Source organism: Geotrypetes seraphini, chromosome 2 (assembly GCF_902459505.1).
Source record: "Geotrypetes seraphini chromosome 2, aGeoSer1.1, whole genome shotgun sequence".
Classification (NCBI taxonomy): Eukaryota; Metazoa; Chordata; class Amphibia; order Gymnophiona; family Dermophiidae; genus Geotrypetes; species Geotrypetes seraphini.
Genome location: NC_047085.1, coordinates 146732490 through 146760296, shown reverse-complemented (window position 1 = coordinate 146760296; position 27807 = coordinate 146732490). Strand labels below are relative to the sequence as shown.

At 43.6% G+C, this 27807-nt stretch overlaps 1 protein-coding gene across 2 annotated transcripts in view; it reads right to left on the bottom strand.

Annotated features, from left to right (window-relative positions):
- SMCHD1 (structural maintenance of chromosomes flexible hinge domain containing 1) overlaps nucleotides 1-27807 on the bottom strand; it is a 719028-nt gene that overhangs the window by 112373 nt on the left and 578848 nt on the right. For both annotated transcript variants that reach the window (XM_033933958.1, XM_033933959.1), the window contains 2 exons: nucleotides 22450-22569; nucleotides 7617-7702 (listed from right to left, as the gene is read on the bottom strand). In XM_033933958.1, the coding sequence (XP_033789849.1) occupies nucleotides 7617-7702; nucleotides 22450-22569 (206 nt within the window). The remainder of the gene's footprint in view (nucleotides 1-7616; nucleotides 7703-22449; nucleotides 22570-27807) is intronic.

The window sequence follows — 27807 nt, the reverse complement described above, 5'->3', positions numbered from 1 at the left end:
CCTCCACTTAAAATTATTAGAAATTTTATGTGTGAGTAGCCTAAGGTCTTAAACCAAGCTGTGCAAAATATTAGACTTAAGATACACATTTGATCCTGATGTGAGGAGTACTCTGGTTCTGGTCGTGCACAGACTGACAAAAGTGGCTACTTTCGGTATCTATAGTGCATAAACCAAAACTTATAGAAAGCTCAAATTTGGCTTATATATACAGTTTTTGACACTGAATTCAGATATACTGATTGAATTACCCAAATTAGATTACTTTTCTCATTATTGCCCAGAAAAATGGGCCAAAAAATTAATTAACAAAACGAGGCTCATATTTTGGTCATTAATAGCATTGAAACTATTTTATCAAATATCTCGTAACTTTACAAGTATATTAACAATAATGGTTTCTGTGCATATCATCACAGGGAAGCCCCTGTGAGGGCAAAGGAACTCTTGAGGTACCCAAGAATTGATGACAAAATTGGAGAATTGCCACAAGGGCCAGCCTAGGACACTGCCTATAAAGAAAATTCCTTTGCAAAATAGTGTGCAAAAGGAGTCAGTGACTTCCCATACCTGTTTACCTTTTGCTGTAAAACAAGGAAAAGAAAGGGTAACAGGACTTCAAATCCCATCAGACCAGGGACAGAAGAATTTCAAAGCCAGGACTGGAACAGCTCCAGTTTCTGAATTGGTTTAAGCCAGCTTAACAAACACCTGAGTACAAAAGTAGCCAGAACCAGGAGCTCACCTGTATTGCAGCTTAATTACCTAAACTCAGGGAGAAAAAAGGGTAAGGCTCACAATAGCAAGGGGCCACACACTGGGAAAACAGCAGAGAGAAGGAAGCCAGCCAGTCCTTCTCTGCCCAGAACCAGAGGAGTCCAAGATTCACACACACTGCAAGCTCAGGTAGGAGTCCATGACTGGGAGGATTCTGGAGATATTGTATACTCTAATGAAAATGAAATTGAAATGGCTGATGAATTAAGTTTTGAGGAAATGGATGAGGATTTTGCAATTACCTCTGACCTTGAACAAATGGAAGTGAGCTAGAGCTCACAGCAAAAATGTGTGATGGCTTACAAAGAAAACTGTACTTAAACCCCAAACTGTCAGTGCTGCAATATTCATGGCTTCAGGCGTAAAGTGTACTCAATATAGGGAAAATTACTAATAATCTGTGATGATAGATTAAAATTCAAACTAATAAATCACAGCTCTAATGAATCATTTAATCTATATAAAGATTTGTAAAGTGCTTAGACCCGTAACCAAACTCTTCTGTGATGACAACAGAGCTATGGTTGTAGTGGGACCATCACAGCTCTTTAGGGTCTCATACCTCTCATGCAACAATACTTTTCTATAGACATAAAACCTAAGAACATAAGAGATGCCGCTGCTGGGTCAGACCAGTGGTCCATCGCGCCCAGCAGTCCGCTCAAGTGGCGGCCCTTTTGGTCAAAGACCAGTGCCCTAACTGAGACTAGCCTTACCAGCGTACGTCCTTGTTCAGTAGGAACTTGTCTAACTTTGTCTTGAATCCCTGGAGGGTGTTTTCCCCTATGATAGCCTCCGGGAGAGCGTTCCAGTTTTCCACCACTCTCTGGGTGAAGAAGAACTTCCTTATGTTTGTACAGAATCTATCCCCTTTCAACTTTAAAGAGTGCCCTCTCGTTCTCCCTACCTTGGAGAGGGTGAACAACCTGTCCTTATCTACTAAGTCTATCCCCTTCAGTATCTTGATTGTTTCGATCATGTCCCCTCTCAATCTCCTCTGTTTGAGGGAGAAGAGGCCCAGTTACCTAACGTTACCTTGGAACGCGTAAAAGTCGAGAATGCATTCCAAGGTAACGTTAGCCAGAAATAGTGTCCCCTCTTGAGGAAGAGTCATCGAAACTCGAGTCGAGGGGGGGGGGTCATCATTTTTAATACAGCTAATATAGCACACACTTCAGCACAAGCACTTTGAGTTATTATACTGGCTGTGGTTGTATTTGGATATCTACTATCAACCTCTCACTGCATGAGATAAGTGAACATTTTATGTCTATAGAGAAGTATTGTTGTATGAGAGGTATGGGACCGTAAAGATCTGTGATGGTCCCACTACAACCATAGCTCTGTTGTCATCACAGAAGAGTTTGGTTATGGGTCTGAGCATTTTACAAATCTTTATATAGATTAAATGATTCATTAGAGCTGTGAATAATTAGTTTGAATTTCAGGCTGAAAGTGTCATTTGTGTCTTTTGCTGCATTGAACCTTAATTAGCTGAAAGCAGGCCCAGAGAAAGCCTGCTTAGATAAGGACTGGGCAAGACTGGGTTTAAAAAAAAAAAATAAATAAATCTGAACTGCTAATTAAGCCTGAGGGTTGGTATAGGTATTGCTAGCAAGGGGACATTATGTGGATTATTTTTCTTTTGCCAAAAGCTAATTGGAGTCTTGGGTGGGATTTTGAATACAAAATAAAACCCCAAGGGGAAAATCCTCAATGCTAATGCTAGCAAGAGTATTTTGAGGTGGCCTGGTTGGAAGCAGTGTGTTCCTGGAAGGGTCCAGCACTGTGTGGCAGATGCAGGCTTAAGCCTTCAAAAGAAGCCACAGAAAGCCAGTGATAGAAGCCAGCATTTGGCTAGAAACTGACCAAAGGCTACACAGTTGATTTGTGTGTTTTTGTGGAAAGACTACCGTTTGCACTGTATTGGAAGTTTTTAATTTTTTGTTGGAAGTTTTTAATTTTTTGTTGACATGATTTTGGGAGCAATAGTTTGTGTTCAATGAAATAAAGATTTGTTTTTGTGACATATGAGACTTTTGAACTATTCCTTAACCATACTGCAGTTATACCAAGCTACCCCACACATCTCTTTCACTCAGCCAAGGTTTGGGTGACCTGGGTTTTGTTCTCTAGACACGTCCAGTTTGGCCTTGCCTGGTCACAATATATAAATTATGAGCTATCCAGCAAAAGTTCTTGAAAAACTATGGAATGGCAACTATGCCCTTGTAAACTTGTGCTTTACTTTTGCCTCATTTTCAGGGTAAAATATCTCCAAGTGGGTCATCTTGAAACACAAGCATATTCTGTGATGCATTGCTGTGACAGGATGAAGTTCCCTGTCACTGACCAGCCAGTAGAGGGAGCCTGTGCACTTGAGCTCATTGAGAGAGCCTGAGTAGTGGAACTGATTTGTATGAGCTTCAAATGCTGCTAGGAGCTGTCCACTCACCCTAAGAGGATTGTGGTGCTGAAAAGGACAGTTTCCAGGCTCAGAATTAGGAAAAGCTAAAGCTCCTTTGGGAGCTGGGTGACCCGGGAGGAGGAAAGCTGGCCTCCCGCCTAACTCCCTGTAAGCCCTTAAGGCCACTGCTGACCAGCACTGATAGGGGAAAGGTGCTGTGTAGTAGAGTGGCCAGGATGACCAGTCCTGACAGGGGAAGACTGGTGCAGCAGTGGAAAGCTTGGTGGTGGGAGGGTCTGCAGGGACTTATATACCAGCAGGAAAGAGTTGTAAGAGTAGTCGGAGGACCCAGTAGAGTCTGGAGTCCAGTGAGGGGCTCAGGCTTGATGACTGGTGGTGGGACCATTGAAGGAGAAGAATCCAGGTGGTGGGAACTCAAGAGACTGAGGAACATAGGGACAGTTGGTGGCCCCACAAGAGGCAGCTAGAAAAGCAGAAAGAGTCTAAGGCTGAGGGGGTCTGGCGGCTGATTGGTGGTGGGACCAGTAGGGTTGGTGGCAACTGGCAGAGACAGGTGATGACACTGAGAGCTGGTACAAGACTCTTCTATAAAACAGCCTGGCAGATCCTGGGAGCATTGGCCAGAGTTCTAAGCTGTATCCAGCAGAGAGACCGGCTGGGTCGGTGGCAACTGGCAGAGTGATCACTAAATGCCACCAGAAGCTGCTGAAGATCTGGAGGGCCAATAGAGGGTTGGAAGGACCTGAAGGAAGAGTCCAGGAAGGACCTGGAGAATGACTGGACCCGAGGGGTGGGGGCAAGGGAGGGAAAGACACAGGAAGAGTATGGAGCTGGAGGGAAGGGATAGAGGTGCTAAACCTATGGGGAAGGGACTGGCTAGCTAGAACTGAAGGGAGATAGCTGCTGTAGCCTTTGGGGGACGTGGAGAGAGCTGCTGGACCCACAAGAAGGGGTTGGAGCTGATGAGAATGAAGAAATGTGATGGACCCACAGGAGGGGGAAGTCAGTGCTGGAGGGAAGGGAGAGATGTGCTGGACCCAGAGGAGGGAGAGCTGGAACTGAAAGGAAGGAAGAGAACTGGATGACCCACAGGAGGGGGACCAGCGCTTCACCCAAGGGGGAGACTGGAACTACAAGGAAGGGAGCAGTGTTCTGGACTTGTAGGAGGGGGGCTGGAGCTGGACTGAAGAGAAGTGCTGGACCTATGGGAGGAGAGAGACATGCTTGACCTATGGGAGGAGAGAGACATGCTGGGCCAATGGGAGGGGGCTGAAAGCGAAGGGAAGAGATAAGGGTGCTGGAGCCCAGGGAGTGTTTTGGAGCTAGAGAGAAGGGGGAAAGGTGCAACTGGAGGGAAGATAGAGAGGTGCTAGATCCATGTGGGATTGGCTGCCTAAGGAAAGTATGCAGTGGAAAGGGAGGGGGTGCGGTGCTGGACAAGTGGGAAGGCAGGGGGCATAGGGGAGAGCACTGAAGGGAAGAAAAGGGAAAGAGATGCCATACTAAGTGGAAGAAGGAAGAGGAAGTGAAATACTGAACACATAGCAGAGAGAAGGAGGGATGGAAGAGAGAGAGAAACACACATGAGGAAATAATGGGGACAGAAACACAAAGGGAGATACTGCATGGAGGTAATACATGGACAAAAGGGGGTAATGTCAAACATGAGTGGGGGGAAAATGGACATAGAGGTAATGTGTTAGACATGGGGAGAATAGAAACACAGAAGGGAGATGCAGGACTTAGGGGGCATAGGAACACAGAGGAGTGATGTTGGACACAGTGGGAGGGATTAAAGACAGAATGGTAAAGATACATGTGCAGAGGTAGATACAGGGAAGATGCTGTACAGGGAAGTATAGGTACACAGAGAAGAAAGATGGGTGGTAAGCATGGAAGAAAAAATGTGGAATGAGCAGGAGATCCTGGCAAAGGAAAACAGAAACCAGAGACTGGAACCGACATGACTTAAAAAATAAATGACAGGTCAACAAAAGGTAGAAAAATTATTATAATCACAAAATAGAAAAAAAAAAGTCAGACTTGAAATGTTTCCTGCCAGTGCTGGTGTTAGACATGGCTAGGGTCCAGGGCAGAAATTTGGGAGGGGACCCCAAAGCTTACTACACTAGGCAAATCCGCCTTCAGCTTCCAGCAGGCTTAGGGGTCTCTCTGGCTAGGGGGCAGTTGCCATAGTTGCACTTTCCTAACATCATCCCTGGCATGTGTGATCTGTATATTTTGCATAGTATAGGAGGAAATGGATCTTTCTATTTCTTTGGTGTTATACTACATGGAAGATGTGGCTTCTTGGGATTTCGGTATAATTTATGTTTATCATTTTTGGTCAATTATTATGTATTTGGCATTTATGTTCTGTGTGCATGACTGAGGCACTCTGTTCATATGAATTTTCTATGTAGCATTCTGTAGTCATTTGGTTTGTTCAGTTTTCCCGATAGTGGAGGAGGAATGTTTTGATTATCCTTGTTCTGTATTTCTGATTTTTAAAACAGTTGTACAGAATATTGATTCTTTTTATACTTTAATACAATGATTTAAATATAAAATCATAACTGTTTGAGACTTGTGGGGATGGGGTCCCCATTCAGCTGCTCATTGTCTTATATGGCTCACTTCAGTTTGTTATCCTCTATCTCCACCTGCTGGTAGACGGTCATAATGTAGGGGTATAAGCCTTGTCACAACATAACTGATATATTACAGAGTTTGATTATACTATGCCTGTGGTACAGATTATACAGATCACAGAATATACTCGTACAGTACTCTGCTACATTTCAAACTTGCCCAGGCATGCATTTCTAAAGAAAGGATCTTGTGATCCTGTTAGAATTGTAGAGATGGCAATTTGGCTGATGCAAGACCAAGGAATGTGGGCTATTGAGATAATCCCCTTGGTAATAGTGATTCAGTCTGTTTGGAATCTGGAATTCAGGGAAATCCTCCAGAGTGATATCAAAAAAACATTTTTGTAGTTTGTCAAACCATAACAAAATCCAATCACTTCCTGTGATGTTATCAAACCATCGAAGACACTGTTGATATCAATATGTGATATAAAAGGCATCTGTTGTGACAAGAAAGAACCAACCATTATCAACTATCATTGACCTACTTATGTAGCTCTAAAGCAGGGGTAGGGAACTCCGGTCCTCAAGAGCCGTATTCCAGTCGGGTTTTCAGGATTCCCTCAATGAATATGCATGATATCTATTTGCATGCACTGCTTTCAATGCATATTCATTGGGGAATTCCTGAAAACCCAACTGGAATACGGCTCTCGAGGACCGGAGTTCCCTACCCCTGCTCTAAAGTGTTTCAATGATAAGGTAAGGAAGATGTCCAGCAACGTGTGAAGGTCAAGTGCGAGCAGAACATATATGTGACAGGCAAACACTTGCTGTTCCAGTTGTCCTCAAGAAGGAAGAGACTTACATTACCTAATCAGGTTGTATAAGTCAAGATCTATAATCACTATCCTATTGGGGAACAAACCAGGTGTCATTTTGCATATGGAATGTGTTGTTTATTCCAACAGATACCTGACTACTGTACATTCTAGCAGTTAATGAACACATTCTAATTTTTTTTGTTTTGTTTCCATTTTGTTTATATTTCATACTTGTAAACATATCCTTTTGTTGTTACTAATTACCTGAACTTTGGTAGTTTAACAGTTTATGTCCAGAGGGATACAGAATGAAGGCCAGCTAATAAAGATGCAGCTTATTCCAGAGTATAAAACAATTAATTTATACATGTCTTTATCTACCACCGACACCTAGTGGTGATTACTATAACCCACAATTTTCTGGACTCATCTGTTCTGATGACAAGGAATCAATATTTTTTTGTTCTGCTAAACAACTTAATGGTACCCACACAATATCTTACTGAATAACAAAATGTAATAACGTTTCTCTTCTCGCACTGTCCCCTTGTTTTATTCTCCTTAGTTTTCCCTTTAAAAAACAACATTTAGATAAACACACTTTTTCATCTGCCCCCCCCAAACAGGTAAGCAGAGATACAAACTCTCCTTCCCATTTCCTCAACAAGTATGGCGAAAGAAAATATTCAAAACTACCTTTGGAACAAACTGCCAGTACACCTAGGACAACCCATCAACTTACCTTGAATTCCAGAAGAAATTAAAAACATACCTCCTCTTACTATAGTCACTTTCCTACCCTTCACCCCTACTTCTAAACCAACACTCCTAACAATGTAACTCAAGAACTTAATCTAAATCTTATTATCAACCGCACAGATTCCTTGTAGAAAATTGCGGTATATAAGACACTGTATTGTATTGTATTGCATAGATACAAATATTTCCTCCATATTTTCTAATGCCCAAAACTAGCTAAATGTTTTTAAAATTTACCTTATTTTTATCTGGAATAGTTATTTGATGATTTTTCAGTTCATTCCGAAGGCGTTCTTCTTTAGCCCTTGCTTCTTCAGCTTGACCTGAAATTTTAATGAATAAGCAAATCAGACATGCTGTAGAGCCATTTTAAACAGCAATCCAGTGATTTCTAATGATAATAAAAAGAGCAAGGTAATGACAAATTGGTTTGTCGCAAAGAGGACTTCTCTGAATATGTCTTCTGTAATACACACAAATATTCAGTGGATTACAAGGAATGGTACAGTTTAGGAGGTGAAGAACTTTTGTGCATGCAAGAATATATGGTTGAAATGGAGACTGTGAAAGCTAGAAGGACACTTGGGTGCATAGGGAGAGGAATGGCCAGCAGGAAATGCACAGTTACTTACCTATAATGAGTGTTATCCGAGGATAGCAGGCAGATATTCTCACATGTATGTGACATCATCCATGGAGCCCGGCATGGACAATACAAAAGTGTACTGTCATTTAAAAGACTGAGATAAGGCAGCAAATTTCTGCATCTCAATGGCCACAAATTTGGTCTTGGAGAATGAGATGTACAATGTCAGCATCTAGGAAGCAAACTTGGTTCTTTTTGTTGCATAGAGCTTTTTGGACCCCAGTTCGTTTGCAAAAGATAGATAGATCTAAGTCTAATAAATGCTGGCATTGTAATCTGGAAGTAGGGACATTGGATCATTTACTTTTTTACTGTCCCTGTATTAAATTATTTTGGAATTCAATTTGGACACAGGTTAACCGTTTACTTGAAAATCATGTTGCTTTGTCTTATGATACTATTCTGCTTGGCATGGCTATGAGGAAAGGAAGTCAAATTTCATCTTATAATAAACTTCTATTAATAATGACAGGGGTGGCAATTCAGCACATTACGGCTAATTGGAAAAATTATACAAATCTTAATTATTCTTTTTGGTGGAATTCACTGTCACATTTTTAAAATGGAAAGAGCAATTGCTGTACAGAAAGGTAATTATAACAACTTTATAAAGATCTGGGGGCCATTAGAGAATTATTATAATGAATGAACATCGTTTTCCTTTCTGATGAATACATGTATTTTATTGGGGGGGAGGGGGGAAATTGGATGATTAATATTTTTATTTAATGATTGGATTTCTGTATGTATTATGAAAATTTTCATTGAAGAATTGTTGGGTGGGGTGGGGGAAGGGTTATAATTTCTACTTTAATGGATAATATGTATAAGAATGTCAAATGCTGTATATTTTTTTAGTAATATAATGTTTTAATATTAATCACTTGTTTGTCAGTTTTAAAATGAATAAAGAATTAAAAAAAAAAAAAAAAAATGACTGAAAAGTCTCGACCACCCATACCGCACATGCACCAGTACCTTCCCACCTGGCGTTGGTTCGTGAGACCATCAGTTCAGTAAAAAAGCTAAGAGAGATGAAGTTAGAGTGGTTCAAATGGAGGTTTCATCAGAGTGAAAAGTGTAACATTAAGATCCCAAGCAACTGAAGGAGACTTGATTTATGGGCTTGGTATGAAAAAGGCCTTTCACGAATCTGGACACTAGAGAATGTACTGATAATGGCTTTTTATTCAGAAGTTTAAGAAAAGAGTTAGAGAGGTGCAGGAGGTAATCCAGAACTGATGGGAGAGGACAAGTTATTGGATTTAATGAGTTTAGATTATACCAGACTGAAATGAGTCCACTTAAAGCAATAATAGCGTTGTGTGTAAGGTTTTCTAGAAGGGGGGGGGGTTTGCTATATGTTAAAAAGGTAATTCAATCAAATAAAATAAACATTCTGTGTGACAGATGATAGATTGGATAAAAATTTCATGAGTAACCTGGATTGGTCACCGTGAGAACGGGCTACTGGGCTTGTCTGACCCAGTAAGGCTATTCTTATGTTCTTATGGAATTTCATGAGTGAATGGAAGGACTTTAAAGGTAGGATTATACTACCGTCCCCCAGGACAAAATGAGCTGACAGATGAAGAAATGTTTTCAGAGATTAGGAAAGCTGGAGAATTGAGTAACAGTATAATAATGGGTGATTTCAATTACAAAAAAAAAAAATTGTTTGACACTTCTAGAGTGCCAAACTGCTACATGTAAGCCACAGGATCAACAGATCCTAAATGGGCATACTTCTAAGAAAACAACCCCCAACAGCACAAAATTGTGGAGAAAAAAAAGACCTCAGTTACAGCTTCGTGGGTCTTAAAAAACTCCACAGAATTGTAGTGCTTCTTCCAATCAATGTTCATATCATATAATGGCAATCAGTTATTAAATATCAGTATGCATCATAATCTGTCCTTTCTTAACCTTACAGTCTCAGTGGGACTCCGTCACAAATAATCCTGGTGGCATAAAACCAGAAAACTTAGCTGCACTCCAGGATCTGGACAGCATTGTCCTCACAGCGATCTTCCAACTTGCTGTAGACCCTGGTTGTACCGTTGCATTTGTAAATCTACCCAGCTGGTCAAGGCTGCGTCAGGGCACCAAAAACCGTGAAATAAATAAACTCAGCACACACATGCGCTGCCTCAAACCCGATGTTCGCACTCGGATTCAAAATGGCGCTAGTGAATATGGACGCCAAGGTAGAATATTATCGATAAATCCATTGCTCCAGCTCCAGACCCTCCATCAGCTATTCACAGTGTAGATCTCTTCCCACCATATGGAGGCCAAGCTGATGATATAATTACTCAGACCAGTACTGGTGAGCCAGCTTCACTCGGTCCTAGCTTCCTCCAAATATGCTTTCACTAATAAAGAGCAGACCATTCCACTCCATTATTTAGCCCATTAGGTACCTTAATATCCATCTGGTAGATCCAATGCTGCTCTCGTTGGCGTAAAAACTGTCTCCAATTCCCCCAATCTTAATAATTATTAACATTTTTCTAACACAATACATTTCAATGTATCAAAATCATGTTGAGCTTGCTTACAATGCATGACCAAAGGTTCTTCCATTCTTCCCGTCTGTAAGCAGGATTAATGTTCCTGTAGCCAGGTCTTCAACACTCGAAGTTTGCTTAATATATTCATATAGTAAAGGACAGGGACACTGGATAAAATAAATCACCTCACTGGATCTACATGTAGTACAGGACTTTAATTCATATACACAATGAGTTATTGGATGCTCAAAAATTGTCCTAACATTAGTGGGCACACAGAACAATGACCACAATTGTAATGGCCAAACTGATTCACTCTTGATTCTGGAAGGATCCACTAGAAGCTCTACAGCTGGGGTGCCCACACTTTTTGGGCTTGCAAGCTACTTTTAAAATGAACAAGTCAAAATGATCTACCAACAATAAAATTAAAAAAAACACAAATCACACTGTACGCAGAGAAAATGTTAATTATCATTTATATTCGGGGTTTTTTTTCAAAGAGGTCAAGGCAGATGACTTTATGCAATGTCACCTCAGTAACAACTATACAAAAATGGACAAATATACCCCCTCCCTTTTTACTAAACCGCAATAGCGTTTTTTAGCGCAGGGAGCTGTGCTGAATGCCCTGCGCTGCTCTCGATGCTCATAGGCTCCCTGCACTAAAAACCGCTATTGTGATTTAGTAAAAGGGGGCCATAGTGCAAAATATAGACAGCAGATAAAAATTCCCAAAACGAACACATTTTGATCACTAAATTGAAAATGAAATCATTTTCTGATGATTTCATGAGTCCTTTGGTTGCACTTTCTTCTTCTGACTGTGCATCCAATCTTTCTTCCCTTCTTTCAGCCTGTATGCTTCCTCTCCTCCAGACCTCATTCCCTCCTCCAACTTTTTCTTCCTCTCTCCCTTCCCTTTCTTTCTCCCTGCCTCCCTTTCTTTTTTTCTCTCTTCATGCCCCCTTTCTTTTTTTCTGTTTCCCTTCTTTCCTTCTGTCTCCCTGCCTGCCCCCTTTCTTTCTTTCTCCCTGCCCTCCCCCAAACCACTGCCGCTAGGCAGGGACAGGGCAGGCAGGCACGCCTAGTGACAGGCAGGCCCCATACCCCTCTCGTACCCTAAACCATCCCCCATACCCCCAGTACCTTAAATCATCCCCCCTACATACCCCCAGTACCTTTATTAATCATCCCCCCTGTACTTTTAAAAATCTCTCCTTCCCTCCCTAGACGGCTAACACTCGCAAAGACTCGACTCCTTGCATAGAGTGTGAAGATTCCAATCGAGACACTTGCAAAGACTCGACTCCTTGCATAGAGTGTGAAGATTCCAATCGAGACACTCGCAAAGACTCGACTCCTTGCATAGAGTGTGTAGATTCCAGACCAGACACTCGCAAAGACTCGACTCCTTGCATAGTGTGTAGACTCCAGACCAGACTCTAGCAAAGACTCGACTCCTTGCATAGAGTGTATAAACTCAGCTTAGGGCACAGGCAGGGTCTCAACCTCATGTGAGACTGCTGATTGCCCAAGCTGGACTGCAGCAAGCAGAGTTGAGGCAGGACTGTATTTGCTCAGTAACTGAACAAATTCCCACTTTAAAATGGTCTGGATGGTAGCCTGCAATTGTGGATCCGAGTCTGAAACTGGATCACTTGCTGAGGCTAAAGGCTCTGAAGTGGCAGAAGGAGCATGCTTCAACTTGGAGGATTGATGCTTGGGTTCTGCTTAGGTATCTGACCTGAAGGAAGCACAGGGGAAGATAAAATAGGTGTACTTGAGGCCAAAGATGAATGAGGAAGGCCTGATGAGACTTGAGGTCGGAGTAGTGAAGACATGAGGACATCCCGTTGAAGGCTTGACCAAGTCAGAGGTCGAGGGTGTAGCTGAAGAATCCATCCTGAACAGCTTTTCCACTTGAATCCGACGACGTTTGAGGGCTCGAGGTTGAAGGATAGCACAGCGCACACATGACTTCGGACTATGGTTAGGCCTGAGACACTTAAGACACCAGTGGTGTGGGTCCGTGAGGGAAATCGCACGCTGGCACTAGCTACACTTCTTGAAGCCCGTGACTGGCCGGGACATAGGAGGGAAGAGAGCCACTGCAAAGTCAAAGCCCACAAGCTGCGGGCATGTGACCCGTCCCGCCAGACAGACGAAAAAATAAAACTTTTTTTTCTTTTTACTAAAAGAAAAGGACACAGCGATTCAGCAATAAGAAATTAAAACACAAACTGCGGTGAAGAGAAGGCATGGGAGCTGGCTTGGAGGTAGGCTCCAAAGGGTGGTGGTGAATGGCACCCCCTCCGAAATGACGGAGGTGATTAGTGGAGTACCACAGGGCTCAGTCTTGGGCCCAATCCTATTCAACATCTTTATAAGAGACTTGGCAGAAGGGCTTCGAGGTAAAATAACATTATTCGCCGATGACGCCAAACTGAGTAATGTAGTGGGCAAATGCACAACAGACGAAGATTCAGTGCCCGACAACATGATGCACGACCTACTCCTACTGGAGCGATGGTCTAGGACATGGCAACTCAACTTCAATGCCAAAAAATGCAAAGTTATGCACCTGGGCAGCCAGAATCCATGCAAGTCTTATACCCTTAATGGCGAGATCCTAGCAAAAACGGTAGCAGAACGAGACTTGGGGGTAATCGTCAGTGAGGACATGAAGTCTGCCAATCAAGTGGAGCAGGCTTCGTCCAAGGCAAGACAAATCATGGGCTGCATACGAAGGGGTTTCGTCAGTCGTAAGGCGGAAGTCATTATGCCATTGTATAGATCCATGGTGAGGCCCCACCTGGAATACTGTGTGCAATTCTGGAGGCCGCATTATCGCAAGGATGTGCTGAGACTGGAGTCGGTGCAAAGAATGGCCACCCGGATGGTCTCGGGACTCAAGGATCTACCATACGAAAAACGGCTTGACAAATTACAGCTATACTCGCTCGAGGAGCGCAGAGAGAGGGGGGACATGATCGAGACGTTCAAGTATCTTACGGGCCGCATCGAGGCGGAGGAAGATATCTTCTTTTTCAAGGGTCCCACGACAACAAGAGGGCATCCGTTGAAAATCAGGGGCGGGAAACTATGAGGTGACACCAGGAAATTCTTTTTCACTGAAAGAGTGGTTGATCGCTGGAATAGTCTTCCACTACAGGTGATTGAGGCCAGCAGCGTGCCTGATTTTAAGGCCAAATGGGATCGGCACATGGGATCTATTCACAGGGCAAAGGTAGGGGAGGGACATTAAGGTGGGCAGACTAGATGGGCAGAATCCTCTCATGCCACAAATCCACTCTAAAACTTTGCAAGTGTATAGCGTGGACAAAGTTGCTGCTCTACAGCTCTCCTATGGTAAGACTGCCTGAGCTTCGGCCCATGACGATGAGGATGCACACCTCGAAGGAGAGACAAGCCACAATAGTAGGCGCCATTGCTTGGTCTGCATCAAGGGATTCAATGCTGTTGCGACCTGCGACGCTCTCTGGGAAGCTGGCGGCTTCTTAGTTTTTTAAGTTTCAAGTTTTCATTAAAATTTGATAATGTCGCTTATCTGACTTCTAAGTGAAATACAGACTAATATATGGGGAAAACAGATAAAAATTTAAAAAACACCAGTAACAAAATTAAAAAAGAGCAAAAAACAGTATTAACATACATAGAAACATAGTATTAATCAAATGGTGTAACTAGACAAGAACATCAGCTCTGACATTATAGGAAACAGAAGGGAAGTGGGGAAGAAATACAATTAAAATAGGAAAGGAAACAAATAAGGTAGGAACGATAGGTAAAGGGGCATTGAAACTTGCTTCTTTAAATGAGAAACTAAAAAGGAGCTTTGGCTTTCCTGATGATGTAATATCTCCCGATACTGATGTCCGATGTAGGAGTCTTCGATGTTGATGGTTGCGAGGTCTTTTCGATGTCCATGGCAGTGCTGAACAATTTCTCCTGTTGAAGCCAATGGCTTTTGATAGAGCGCTTCTGTAAGGTGGAATACCGGGCACAAGACTCCACCCAGTGTTCAGGCCCGAGATACTGTAGGCACCAACTATGAGGGTCAGTGAGGGAAATAGGTCTCTGACACCTACAGCACTTTTTAAAACCCGTTAACAGTTTTGACATGGATGGGAATATGGCTTCAGCAAAATTAAACTCAATTTTGCCCGAAAAAAAACAAGCCTCAAAGGCTGACGCCAGCGAACAACAAAAAAAGAATTATTTTTTTACTGAAGAAAGGAAAAAAGTATAGACAAGGCAAACTGAATAGAATTCAGGTCAAAAACGACTTCTTCGTTCTGTAGAAAATGAAGAACTGAAGAACCGCAAGCCATCGGGCGGGAAGGCACTCGTGCATGATTGGCGCGGGCAGCTGCGAAGTTTCTAAAAAAATTAAGTGACGATACACTTTTAAAGCTGTCTGTACCAGGGCTCTGTGGATGACATCACCCACATGTGAGAATATGTTGCCTGTTTATCCTGGGCTAAAATAATATATACTCTTTTTTTAAGTACAGTACGAGAAAATAACAAAATTGAAATCGAAACCAAAGAAAAAACACGAAAGCGGAAGACAACGCAGACTGAAAGTCCAGTCAAAAAGTACTTCTTTGCTCCACAAAAAACAAAGAACTAAGGTACCGTGAGCCTATGTCGGGCGGATAGACACTCGCACATGCATGGTGTGGGCAGTCATGAAGTTTCTTAAAACTTAAAGTGACAGTACACTTTCCATACTGGGCTCTGTGGATGACGTCACCCACATGTGAGAATATGCTGCCTGCTTGTCCTAGGATAAAAAGCTTTATAAAATTATTCTTTTTGAAGATTATTTAAATGACTGGTCAGATGGAAAAATTATGTTCTTACCTGTTAATTTTCTTTCTTTAGACGCAGCAGATGAATCCAGAGACCAATGGGATAGCACACATCTACCAGCAGGCGGAGATAGAGAAACTGATTAACAGGTGGTCCTATTGGCTTACACTCCTCCTGTATCTGCAGTATAGCTCCTTGCCCAAGCATCCATAACCATCAATAGGCATAGCATGTAAAAAACTTCTTTCCCATAACAAATCTCAAAAGGCAATCATACAGAATACAACCATCAATAATAACAAACTTCGAAAGTTGCAAAAGAAAAAACCAACAGACAATATCCAGAAAGGGTGGGGCTCTGGATTCATCTGCTGCGTCTAAAGGAAAGAAAATTAACAGGTAACATAATTTTTCCTTCCTTAGCAACACCAGCAGATGAATCCAGAGACCAATGGGATGTAGCAAAGCAATCCTCAATCTGGGTGGGAAACAAACACCGCCTCTGCAACAACCGAAGCACTAAACGCATCCACCGCATGCGCTCCCACATCCAACCGGTAATGCTGAGATAAAGCATTCTCGGAAGACCAAGTAGCCGCAAGACAAAACTCCTCCAAGGAAAAAACCTCTGCACGAGTCCAAAAAGTAGCCATTGCTCTGGCGGAATGGTCATGAAGTTCTTTCGCTAATCGCTTCTCTGCCATCAAGCAAGTTTAAACATTGTCCTCCACGACCCAATCGAGTGATGGAGGCTTTGGACGCCGCCAGATGATTTAGTTGTCCATTCAAGAATACAAAAAGGTGATCTAAACAACTAAAAGTCGCTAAGCACTTTCAAAAAAATGCATTGAATAAAAGCATGTCTCCCTATTTCTCCTCACAGGAAGAAGGAAGGAAAAGTGAGTGTGTCATAAAAGAAAGGATGACACCTCCTTAGAAAGAAATTGTGGTACCGTCTGAACTGACACCCCAGATTTTGTAAATCAGAAATAGGAATCCCCGCCGAACAAGGCCTGCAACTCAGAAAACTGCCGAGCTGAAGCCATGGCCACAAGAAACCCCGTGTCCAACGGCACAGCCTTTTAGAGTCTCAAAAGACAAGGATGAAATGAAGCTTTCAGTAAACTGCGAAGAAGTACCTTAAGACTGTACTCCAGACAGGGCTGTCTAAGAGGTGTACGAATATACCGTACTTGGTTTAGGAACTGAACTACATGAAGCTGAAAAGTAAGCGAAGAGAAAGATACCTAGCCCTTATAACAAGCTAAGAATGGCACTTGAAGCTGAAGGGAATTGAACGCTAAGCCCTTGGCAATACACTTGTGCCAAAAAAGAACTCTGGAAGAGTGCAAATGTTGAGAAGTACCCAAGAAAAGAAAAACCTCCAAAAGGAAGCAGAAGCCACAGGTGAAGACGTCTGTATCGCCTGGATAAGAGAAGAAACAACCTGCTTCGCATAACCCTTACATGTCTGACATGACTTTTCAAAAGCTAGGTCGTAATACCAAAATAGTACGAATATCCATGTTGATCGGACCCTAGGTGAGCAAATCCGGAGATAGCAGGAAACTCAACAGTTCGGCTGTCGAAAGACTCATCAGATCTGCATAGCAAGGATGGCACAGCCAATCCAGAGATTCTACAAATACTGTGCCTTGAAAGCGATCTTGAGATGGCAAATCCAAGCCATCATCAGCCAGGGGAAAACACTGAAAAAAGAGAAACCAGAGGCAAGAAAGAAGCCACGCTGCTACCCCCTCTGACTCCCACTCCATATGCCCGCCGAAGAAGCTAGGAAGCTTAGAATTTCGAGACGAGGCCATGAGGTCTAGTTCCAGGAGATCTCACTTCCATACAAATAGCTGGAACACCTGAGCCAAAATTCTCAATATCCAGGATGTAGAAGATTTCACTATTACTAACATTTACACTTTCTAGAGCGTACACAGCGCTGTACACTGTAATATACAATAAAGGGGCCATGCTCAGATTTTGCAAATATCCAAACTCTTTTCCTGACCTGTAAAATGATCTGCCAACAGAAGAGGAAGATGAGGGTCCACCCATTGAAGTAGAACTACAACTTTACCCGCCAACTGAGTACATCACCTACTGCCCAGGTTGTAGAGAAATACCCCCATCATAATACTGACTAAAAAGACCTTCAGCGTCATTCCGGAAGAATAGTCTGAAGCTCCAGAAATGGTAGCCTGACCATGCTCCAGAGTAGAAGAATGAACAAGTACTGAGTCGCCACTTAAGACCAGACTCCTGGAGCTGAGGATGGAAGGCACCGAGCCCCCCAACCCAACAGCCCGGGATGTTTGGTGACCATGAGCTAGTCCAGCAAAGACCGAGGCATGCCTTTGAAAAGAGAAATCTCGCTGAGCCAAATCATACAGAGCGATGCTTGAGGAGCCTACCACATAATTGGAGCCCTGAGATACCGGGAACCATTGGAACAAAAGCAACCCCTGTAGCGTTATAATGGGAACGCAAGCCGAAGTTCCCAGTGGAGTCAGCAACATAGATCCTAGAACCTGTACAGAATCCCATACTCTTGGTCCTGGTGACCGAAGAAGAATGCAAACCTGAGACTGTGACCCATCGCCCTAGTCTCTGGGAAGAAACACATTTCTCTCCTATATGAATAAAAACATCTCTCCTATATATCTATAAATAGTACAGGAGAAAAGAGCGCTGTGCAAATTCGAAGATTCACGTCCAAAGAACTGAGGAAAAGAAACCACCCTTTTCGTGTCAGTCAAATGGCCCGACTGGAAGACATCCGAATCAAGCAGTCAGTCAAGAAGAAAGTAGGTGAATCTCCTGGTAGTGCCAAAACGGTACCACTGCCCACATTTTCTAAAATGTTTGTGAAGCCTTGGGTAGGCGAAATGGCATGTGCCAAAACCGAAAGCGCTGCTCCAAGAGAGGCAAGCAAACCTAGTGCCGATTCGGAGTCCATAGTGAAAATGTAAATATTTTCCCAGTTTTTCTGCAGAAATGTGTAACCTTGAGAAACTAATTCAGCAGAATGGGATCCAGCCTGCCCAATGCCCCCGTCTAGGGCACCATGCAGTAAGTGGAACAACGTCCCTTAGTTCCTGAAGAACTACAAGAACTGCCCTGAGGACCAGTAACACTTAAAAGGGAAACACAAAACATAGAGACTCCAAGAACGAACCGGAAACCGGAGGAGGATGCAAAGTTGCAAGCATCCTGAAAAATGTTCACAGCCCCCTGACCTGACATTATAGTGTCTTCCCCCTCATGAGAAAGCCTGAAGAGTCATTGGAAGACGTCAAGATCCCCTCAGAATGAAGTGCAGAAGGTCAGGGAATGGCAGGATGAGAACTGTAGGATCTGTAAGAAGAAAGAAATTCTCCTAGGAAAATCAAGTTTCGCAATGTAAAGAGGAGTATACTGGAACCATGAAAACAGTACTAACTCCATGCAACGTGAGCGAAATACGTATGTCCTTTAAAGTGAATACGTACTAGACGCAATCAAGATGCTGCATCTACCGCCCCGTGGAAAACAATAGCATCCTAACAGGTATCAGACAAAGCTCACATCGCTAATGAGAGCTTCAGAGATGAGGCTAAAAGCCACATAGCGCATGCTCCTCCGCGGGTTTGATAGAATAGATAACTGGCTCCTGGTTAGAAGGAGCTGTACATCCCTTCCTGTCTGGTCGGGGGGGGGGGGGGGGGTCCGTCTAGCATGTGCCATGAGAAAATGGCGACAGGAGAAACCAGCATGATAAGCATGGAAATCTGAAGTCCATGCCCCCTCAAAAATAGAGAAAGAGAGTCTTGGCCGCAGGAAGATGCGAAGTGTCATTATGCCCATAGAGACAGCCCGAACTTGGAAACTGTTTGTACTACCTTTAGGCATATATATCCTATGCCACTACTAGACACATGCAGCGCAGCACAGAGGCCCAAATAAGGAGGACAGTTATCAACAGACAAAGGCTCAATCTGCAGGGACCCCAAGAGAGACAATGAGATACCTGTGTGAAATATAGGGCACTATCTTACTGCTGATCTCACTGTGCCGTGATTTGCCGTATGTCGATCCAGTCCGGAGACTAAGACTGGGTGACCTAGCACAGGTCAGAGTCTCTCTGGTAATCCCCTTGAGTGCTAACCCCAGAGTCCGATTAAACAAGCAGCTTCCTTCAAGTGAATAAAGCAGAACACAGATATAGACATATAAATCTGCCCAAGCTTGTCCCAAAGCTAGTGAAACATGTACAACTTGTCTGAACCGGAAATGAGAGAAGCCGCGGCATACCCTAGTCAGCTTGAAATAAACTACTGGAATGCTGCAGCTCTCCCGCCATTGCCGGAGACCCAAGCGCGTGCCTGATTCTCGCCGACACGTGGTTGCTGCCTCAACACTCCTAGAAACATAGTCTGATTCAAGCCCCGCAAAATTTACCCTGCCACGGCCTGCATAGAAAAAAAAAATCAGACTCGGGGAATAACTAGAAGAATGGTGCGGTTTTACCCACAGCGCTGGAAAAAACATGTCCCATCTCATGCGCACTGCTATAAACCGGCACCTGCACAATCAGCTGCACATGGCCGCGACAAACACCGATGAAAGAGAGCCTCGGCATAAACAGGACTACTACTGCTGCACTGAAACCCAACGAGGAGAACAAGTGCGAGCATGAAATTGCACCGCTACTGCTGCGCTGTAACTAACAAGGAAACCAAGCGCGTGCATGCAAACGGCGGGAAAGTCCCGGCTCCCTCAATGGATTTCTAGTCATAAAACTTAGCCTCAATAAAATATCCATTCCTTAAACGTACGTTGACCAAACCCACTGTACTAAGACTTCCAAACATAACCTGAAGTTCAAATAATAAAAAACACATACATACTCACAAGCTTGTTGTTAGGGCCGGTTGAAGCCAGTAAGAGCTGGTTGTGCAACACTAACAGGGCAGAATGTAGCAACTGTGGTCTCCCTTTTTTTTTTTAACAGAGAAGGGAAAGAAGAAAAAATGGAGACCCAGTCAGACCCTCTATCATTGGAGGGAGGGTGAGGCAGGGACCTGGAAGTGCCCAGGTGTAACCCCTAAAGCCGGCACCATTCAGCCGGACACCCTGTCTCACTGAAGAGAAACCTCAACAGGAGAAATAAAATTGCCATCTCACTGAAGAGAAACCTCAACAGGAGAAACAGAATGATAGTCTCACTGAAGAGAAACCTCAACAGGAGAAAATAATTTTCCAGTCACAGCCAGAATTCAGGAGCTAGTTGAATAGCGACCATTACCTGCTGGGAGATAGAGCATACTATACTGCAGATACAGGAGGAGTGCCAGCCAATAGGACCACCTGTTAATCAGTTTCTCTATCTCCGCCTGCTGGTAGATGTGTGTTATCTCATTGGTCTCTGGATTCATCTGCTGCTGTTGCTAAGGAAGGGTTCAATGTCAGCAGGTAGTTTTTACCTATGGTCGTTGCACAAATTTGCAAAGTGAAAATAAATGTGCCCTTTCATTTTGAAAATTATTTAAGAAAAATTAACTGTAGACAGGTATATATATAACTGCTTATATGGGAGACTACTTCTTCCAAGTATGGATGTATTTTAAAATGCTTCCCTGTTGTGATAGTAAAAGTATTCATATGTCATTGAGCAATTTTATCAAAGGACATTTTTGCAGTTAAAATCAGTACTTTACTAGTGAAAATGGCTTTCAAAATTGCCCTCTAAACACACATGCTTGTATATGTTTATTTAAAATTTGATAACCCACTGTTACTGAACACAGATCAAGGCAGTTTACAATAAAATAAAAAATACATTAAAATTGTACAAGAAAGGAATGTCAGTTTTTGATAAGATAGGAAAGATGTTACTCATTCAAAGATCATTTATGGTACATAACAGAGACAGACTCAGACACATAACAGTAGATAATGCTTCTACCAAAACAGTTCCCCATCTTAGGAACTGTCTATACCCATAGACCAAGACTATTTGATCCACTGTTTGGTGTTCATATTAAGGTTTTATCTTTCATTTCTTAAAGTACTGTGCAGATCTATTCAACCAATGTAAAATAATATCCTCATTAAGGGCTAGATTCACAAAGCAAACCGATCGTGTATCGATCGGTTTGTGACCCCTTTGCGACCAAATTTCCCTTGGGCCTCATTCAATAACCTCTCCTGTGATCCGATTCGAATCCATGCATACAAATGAGGAGAAACGCATGCAAAGTAATCGGGGACGCGATTCACCAACCAAATTTTCCAAACCGACTGAGCTGGCTGATCATCCCAAGAAGTGACTGCTGGGGACAAGTCGAAAACATCTTTCCAACTCTCCGAAGCCCTGCTCACTGCTGCCCCAAATTTCTCCTGTCTGCCGCCCCGATGCTCTTCTCCTGCCTGCTCTGTCCCGATGAAAAAAGCAAAAAAAAAAAAAAAAAGTTGCAGCCCCGAAAGCCTCCTGCAGCCCCGACTCTCCCACTGCCCCAGATTGCATGCCTGCCCCGACTCTCTTACCCTTCCCTGCAGTGGAAGCCTGTGGTTTTAACCCGCAGGCTTTAAGCAGGTTAAAACCACAGGCTCCTTAAAAAAAGAAAGAAAAAAAAAATCTATGCATGGGCTTAGAGCTAATGAGGAAAAAATAAATAAATCTATGTTGGGCCCGGAGGTCCAGCGCATGTGCTGGGATCACTATCAATCCTCCGATTGCCCCCATCTGCATATTGGGGTTTTGAGAATTCATCGGACCTGCCCGGATCAGGCCCGATCAGGCAGGTTCGTGAATCTAGCCCTAAGAGTCTCACAAAGATCTTTTTTTGCTTTTAGTTTCTAAATTTTTTCACTTGTTGTTATGCAATTATAAGCTTTTCAAAAGCTAACATACTTCAAACTACGGTCTACTTTCAAAGCATTAGAGATTTAGACCTAGACTGACCACTTTTGGAAACATGATACTGGGCTAGATGGACCCTTGGTCTGACCCAGTAGGACAAACAACTCTTGTGTTCATATCTTTACAATTAGTGTAAAAGCACTTGCATAAGACACTTACATTGTAACTCATTAATTAGCTGATTCGTAGTATCAAACAGACTTTTATATGCAGTTATTGATTGAGTGAGCTGGTCTTTCTCTTTTGTCAGTTCTGCCATCTGCTGTTGTTTCTCAAAATCTAAATAAATAAAATAAAACAAATAAAAAACTGCAGAATGATATGAATTTCTCTTTAAATCCCAAATCCTGGAGTTTATCAGTTCATAGATGAAAGCGTGCGGGACAATTGCGTGTGGACAAATGAGCTGAGACAAATGCGCGCAGGACGTTAACATACTGGATTAAAAGTTAAATTTAAAGCTCTCCGATGGGGGGTTGGGGGGAACCTCCCTCCTCCAGTTCACTTGGAAGTGTTGGCACTGCCATTGGGGGGCTTTCAGGGGGTAACCCCCCATTACAGAGGAAAGTATAATTTTTCCCTATTTTAGGAAAAAAATTAGTTTCCTCTGTAAGTGTGTGTGTGTGTGTGGGGGGGGGGGGTGTTTCCCACCCCACCCCTCGGAGTGCTTTAAATTTAACTTTTCATCTGGCATGCTGACGTCCTGTGCGCATTTGTCTCTGCTCATTTGTCCGCGTGCAATTGTCTCGTGTGCTTTAATTACATCACCAGTTTATCTGTTGCAAAATGGGAAGGAAGCCAGTAAAGAAGCTCTCTTTATACTTTCCTTAAAGGATTTTGTTGCTTAAATATATTGCAGAAGTTCTGATTTATACTAGTAACATTTAAATAATATATGGATAAGTTAAAAGAATACATTGACTTTATTAAAAAATACAACTATTTCTCACGGGATTCGCGGTTCTCGCGGCAGCCTATCAAGGAGCAGTGCAGGGCTGGCCGGCAGCACGAAAAGCTCGCTGCTGCATGCCGGCCTGGATACGCCGCTGGCTACTTACCTTTATGCAATGCAAGAAAGTATGACCATGTTACACCTTTGCTAATAGATGCTCACTGGCTACCAATCGGTCACAGGATTACATTCAAAATAATATTACTCATTTTTAAAACACCAGCATCAAACGAACCTTTATTTATATCTAGATATTTAATCCCACATAGTACACAACGACCACTTCGTTCATCTGGACAAAATCTGCTTACAGTACCTTCTCTAAAAATTATTGGAACACGTAGATCAGACATGTTCACTGTGATGGGACCTCAATGGTGGAATGCCCTACCACAATACATTAGAATTGAAAAAGACATCTCAACATTTAAAAAATTATTAAAGACTTATTTATTTAATGATGCTTTTAATATTTGAAACTTTTATACTTTTTGGAGATCCTTTTAATAATGCTATGGTTTTAACACCCCCCCCTTTTGTATTTTCCTTTATTTTTCTACTGAAAAATTTAAAAATTGTAACTTTTAACCTTTTTTCCTCCCGACTCATGTATGTATAATATGTAACCACTATGTATATTGTTAGTTTCTTTTTATTGCTCCTTATTGATTCTGTACATCGCTTAGTAATTTTAATAGGCGATTAATCAAATACACTAATAAACTTGAAACTTTACAATCTTCTGGAGGATTTCAGCACGGGATACATGCTGGACCACCAGGGAACAAACAGGTAAGCAAGGGAGGGAAGGTGGTAATTGTTAGTGTCGGCCTGGGCAGGAGACGGGAGGGACCCCTCCTGTCCCGGCCTACCACTAGGTGGTTTAAGTTAAGGGAAATGGTTACTGGTAATCTGCTGGCTGGGTTAGAGGGCAGTACGGGACAATCAAGCCATTGTGACATCACTGGGGTCTTGACTTATATTTGGATCAACTTATATCCGAGTAAGCACAGTTACTTACCATAACAGGTGTTATCCAGGGACAGCAGGCAGATATTCTTGACTGATGGGTGACGGCGCCGACGGAGCCCCGGTATGGACAATTTTAGAGTGATTGCACTCTAAGAACTTGGAAAGTTCTAGTAGGCCGCACCGCGCACGCGCGAGTGTCTTCCCGCCCGACAGAGGCGCGCGGTCCCCAGTTAGGATAAGCCAGCTAAGAAGCCAACCCGGGGAGGTGGGTGGGACGCAAGAATATCTGCCTGCTGTCCCTGGATAACACCTGTTACGGTAAGTAACTGTGCTTTATCCCAGGACAAGCAGGCAGCATATTCTTGACTGATGGGTGACCTCCAAGCTAACAAAAAGAGGGATGGAGGGAAGGTTGGCCATTAGGAAAACAAATTTTGCAAAACAGATTGGCCGAAGTGTCCATCCCGTCTGGAGAAAGCATCCAGACAATAGTGAGATGTAAAAGTATGAACTGAGGACCAAGTAGCAGCTTTGCAGATTTCCTCAATAGGAGTGGAACGGAGGAAAGCTACAGATGCTGCCATCGCTCGAACTCTATGGGCCGTGACAGAACCTTCCAGTGTCAGTCCGGTCTGAGCATAACAGAATGAAATGCACGCTGCCAGCCAATTAGACAACGTACGTTTAGAAACAGGACGTCCCAATTTATTCGGATCAAAGGACAGAAAGAGTTGGGGAGCTGATCTGTGGGGCTTAGTACGCTCTAAATAGTAAGCTAGAGCCCTCTTACAGTCCAAAGTATGTAGAGCCTGTTCTCCAGAATGAGAGTGAGGTTTCGGGAAGAAGACAGGCAGAACAATGGATTGGTTGAGATGGAAATCAGAGACAACCTTAGGGAGAAACTTTGGATGTGTACGCAGAACCACCTTGTCATGATGAAAGACTGTAAACGGTGGATCAGCAACTAGTGCATGTAGCTCACTGACCCTCCTGGCAGAGGTAAGAGCAATAAGAAAAAGTACCTTCCAAGTAAGAAACTTGAAAGGAGCGTTAGCCAAAGGTTCAAATGGAGGCTTCATTAAAGCGGAAAGAACCACATTGAGATCCCAGACCACAGGAGGGGCTTTGAGAGGTGGTTTTATATTGAAAAGACCCCGCATGAATCTGGACACCAAGGGATGAGCCGAGAGAAATTTTTCCATGGACTGGCTCATGAAAAGCAGCAATAGCACTGAGGTGGACTCTGATGGAAGTAGACTTGAGCCCAGAGTCAGACAAAGAAAGAAGATAGTCTAACAAGGTCTCCACTGCAAGGGAAGTGGGATCATGATGATGAAGAATACACCAAGAAGAAAACCGTGCCCACTTCTGATGGTAACATTGTAGAGTGGCCGGTTTCCTGGAAGCATCCAGAATAGAACGAACGGGCTGAGACAGAAGAGAATCATGTGAAGTCAGCCCGAGAGATACCAAGCCATCAGGTGCAGAGAGTGAAGGTTGGGATGCAGAAGTGTTCCCTGATGGTGTGTAAGCAGAGAAGGAAACAGTGGAAGAAGAAAAGGCTCCCTGGAACTGAGTTGAAGTAGAAGGGAGAACCAATGTTGACGAGGTCACCGTGGAGCAATCAGAATCATGGTGGCTCGTTCCCTCTGGAGCTTGAACAAGGTTCGCAACATGAGAGGCAGAGGAGGGAAAGCATACAGGAACAGATTGGACCAATCCAGAAGAAATGCATCTGCTGCCAGACGGTGAGGAGAGTAGAGTCTGGAGCAGAAGTGGCGCAGCTGATGATTGTGAGGAGCTGCGAAGAGATCTATCTGAGGAGTGCCCCACTGAGCGAAGATGGACTGTAGGGTTAAAGGATCGAGAGTCCACTCGTGAGGCTGGAGAATTCTGCTGAGATTGTCCGCTAAGGAATTCTGTACTCCCTGAATGTAGATCGCTTTCAGGAGCAAGTGGTGATCTGTGTCCCAAGTCCAAATCTTCTGGGCTTCCTGGCACAAGAGGCGAGATCTTGTCCCACCTTGTTTGTTGATGTAGTACATCGCAACTTGATTGTCTGTGCACAGCAGGAGGACTTGAGGAAAGAGGAGATGTTGGAAGGCCTTGAGGGCATAAAACATCGCTCTGAGTTCCAGGAAATTGATGTGGTGTTTCATTTCCTGCACTGTCCAAAGACCTTGAGTTTGGAACTCGTCCAAATGAGCTCCCCAGGCATAAAGGGAGGCGTCGGTGGTGATGACAAGTTGATGAGGAGGTAGATGGAACAGAAGACATCTGGAGAGATTTGAGGATATCAACCACCATTGCAGAGATTGACGAAGAGATGATGTCACAGATATGTGTCGAGAGCAAAGATCCGTCGCTTGGGACCATTGGGTAGCCAGGGTCCATTGAGGAGTGCGCAGGTGAAGACGCGCAAGGGGGGTGACATGAACTGTCGAGGCCATGTGACCCAAGAGTATCATCATTTGCTTGGCAGAGATGGAACGTTGTGGAAGCACCTGCCGGCAGAGAGATTGAAGAGTTTGAAGACGGTTGGACAGCAGGAACGCTCTCATGAGGACTGTGTCCAGCACCGCTCCAATGAATAGAAGTCTTTGTGTGGGGATAAGATGAGACTTGGGTAGATTGATCTCGAATCCCAGGAGTTATAGGAAAAGGATGATCTGGTTGGTGGCCAGGAGTACTGACTGAGACAAAACGGCCTTGATTAACCAGTCGTCCAGGTAAGGAAAGACCTGAAGGTGGTGAGAGCGTAGAAAGGCAGCCACCACAATCAGACACTTGGTGAACACTCTTGGAGAAGAGGCAAGACCGAAGGGTAGCACCTTGTATTGGTAATGACAATGATTGATCATGAAGCGGAGATACTGTCGGGAGGCCAGATTGACCGGTATGTGAGTGTATACTTCTTTGAGATCGAGGGAGCATAGCCAGTCGCCGTGATTGAGAAGAGGGTAAAGAGTGGCCAGTGAAAGCATTCTGAATTTTTCTTTGACCAAGCATTTGTTGAGATCGCGAAGATCTAGAATTGGTCTGAGATCTCCTGTTTTTTTGGGGACTAGAAAGTAACGGGAGTAGAATCCCTGCCCTTTTTGATCCAGAGGAACTTCCTCTATGGCGTTCAGAAGGAGGAGGGATTGAACCTCCTGAGAAGGAGGGAAGCCTGAGGAGTGTTCAAAGCAGACTCTCTTGGCAGACTTTGGGCCGGAAGGGTCTGAAAGTTGAGAGAGTAGCCGTGGCGGATGATGTTGAGGATCCATTGGTCCGAAGTGATAACTTCCCACCGGCTGAGGAAAAAAGTGAGACGGCCACCTATAGGTTGAGGTAGGTGGGTAGATGTGGTGACGTTGGCTATGCCCTGGAGAATTAAGTCAAAAGGGCTGTGTAGATTTCTGTTGTGGAGGCGGTTTCACAGGTTGTTGCTGTGGTGGTCTAGGAGTCTGTCGTTGTTGTTGACGTTGACGCCTAGGCTGTGGAGCTGATGGTAATGGACGAGCCACATAACGGCGTTGGTAGGCCGACTGCTGTCTGAAAGGCCGTGCCGGTGGAGTCTTCTTTTTTGTTTTGAGGAGAGTATCCCAGCGTGT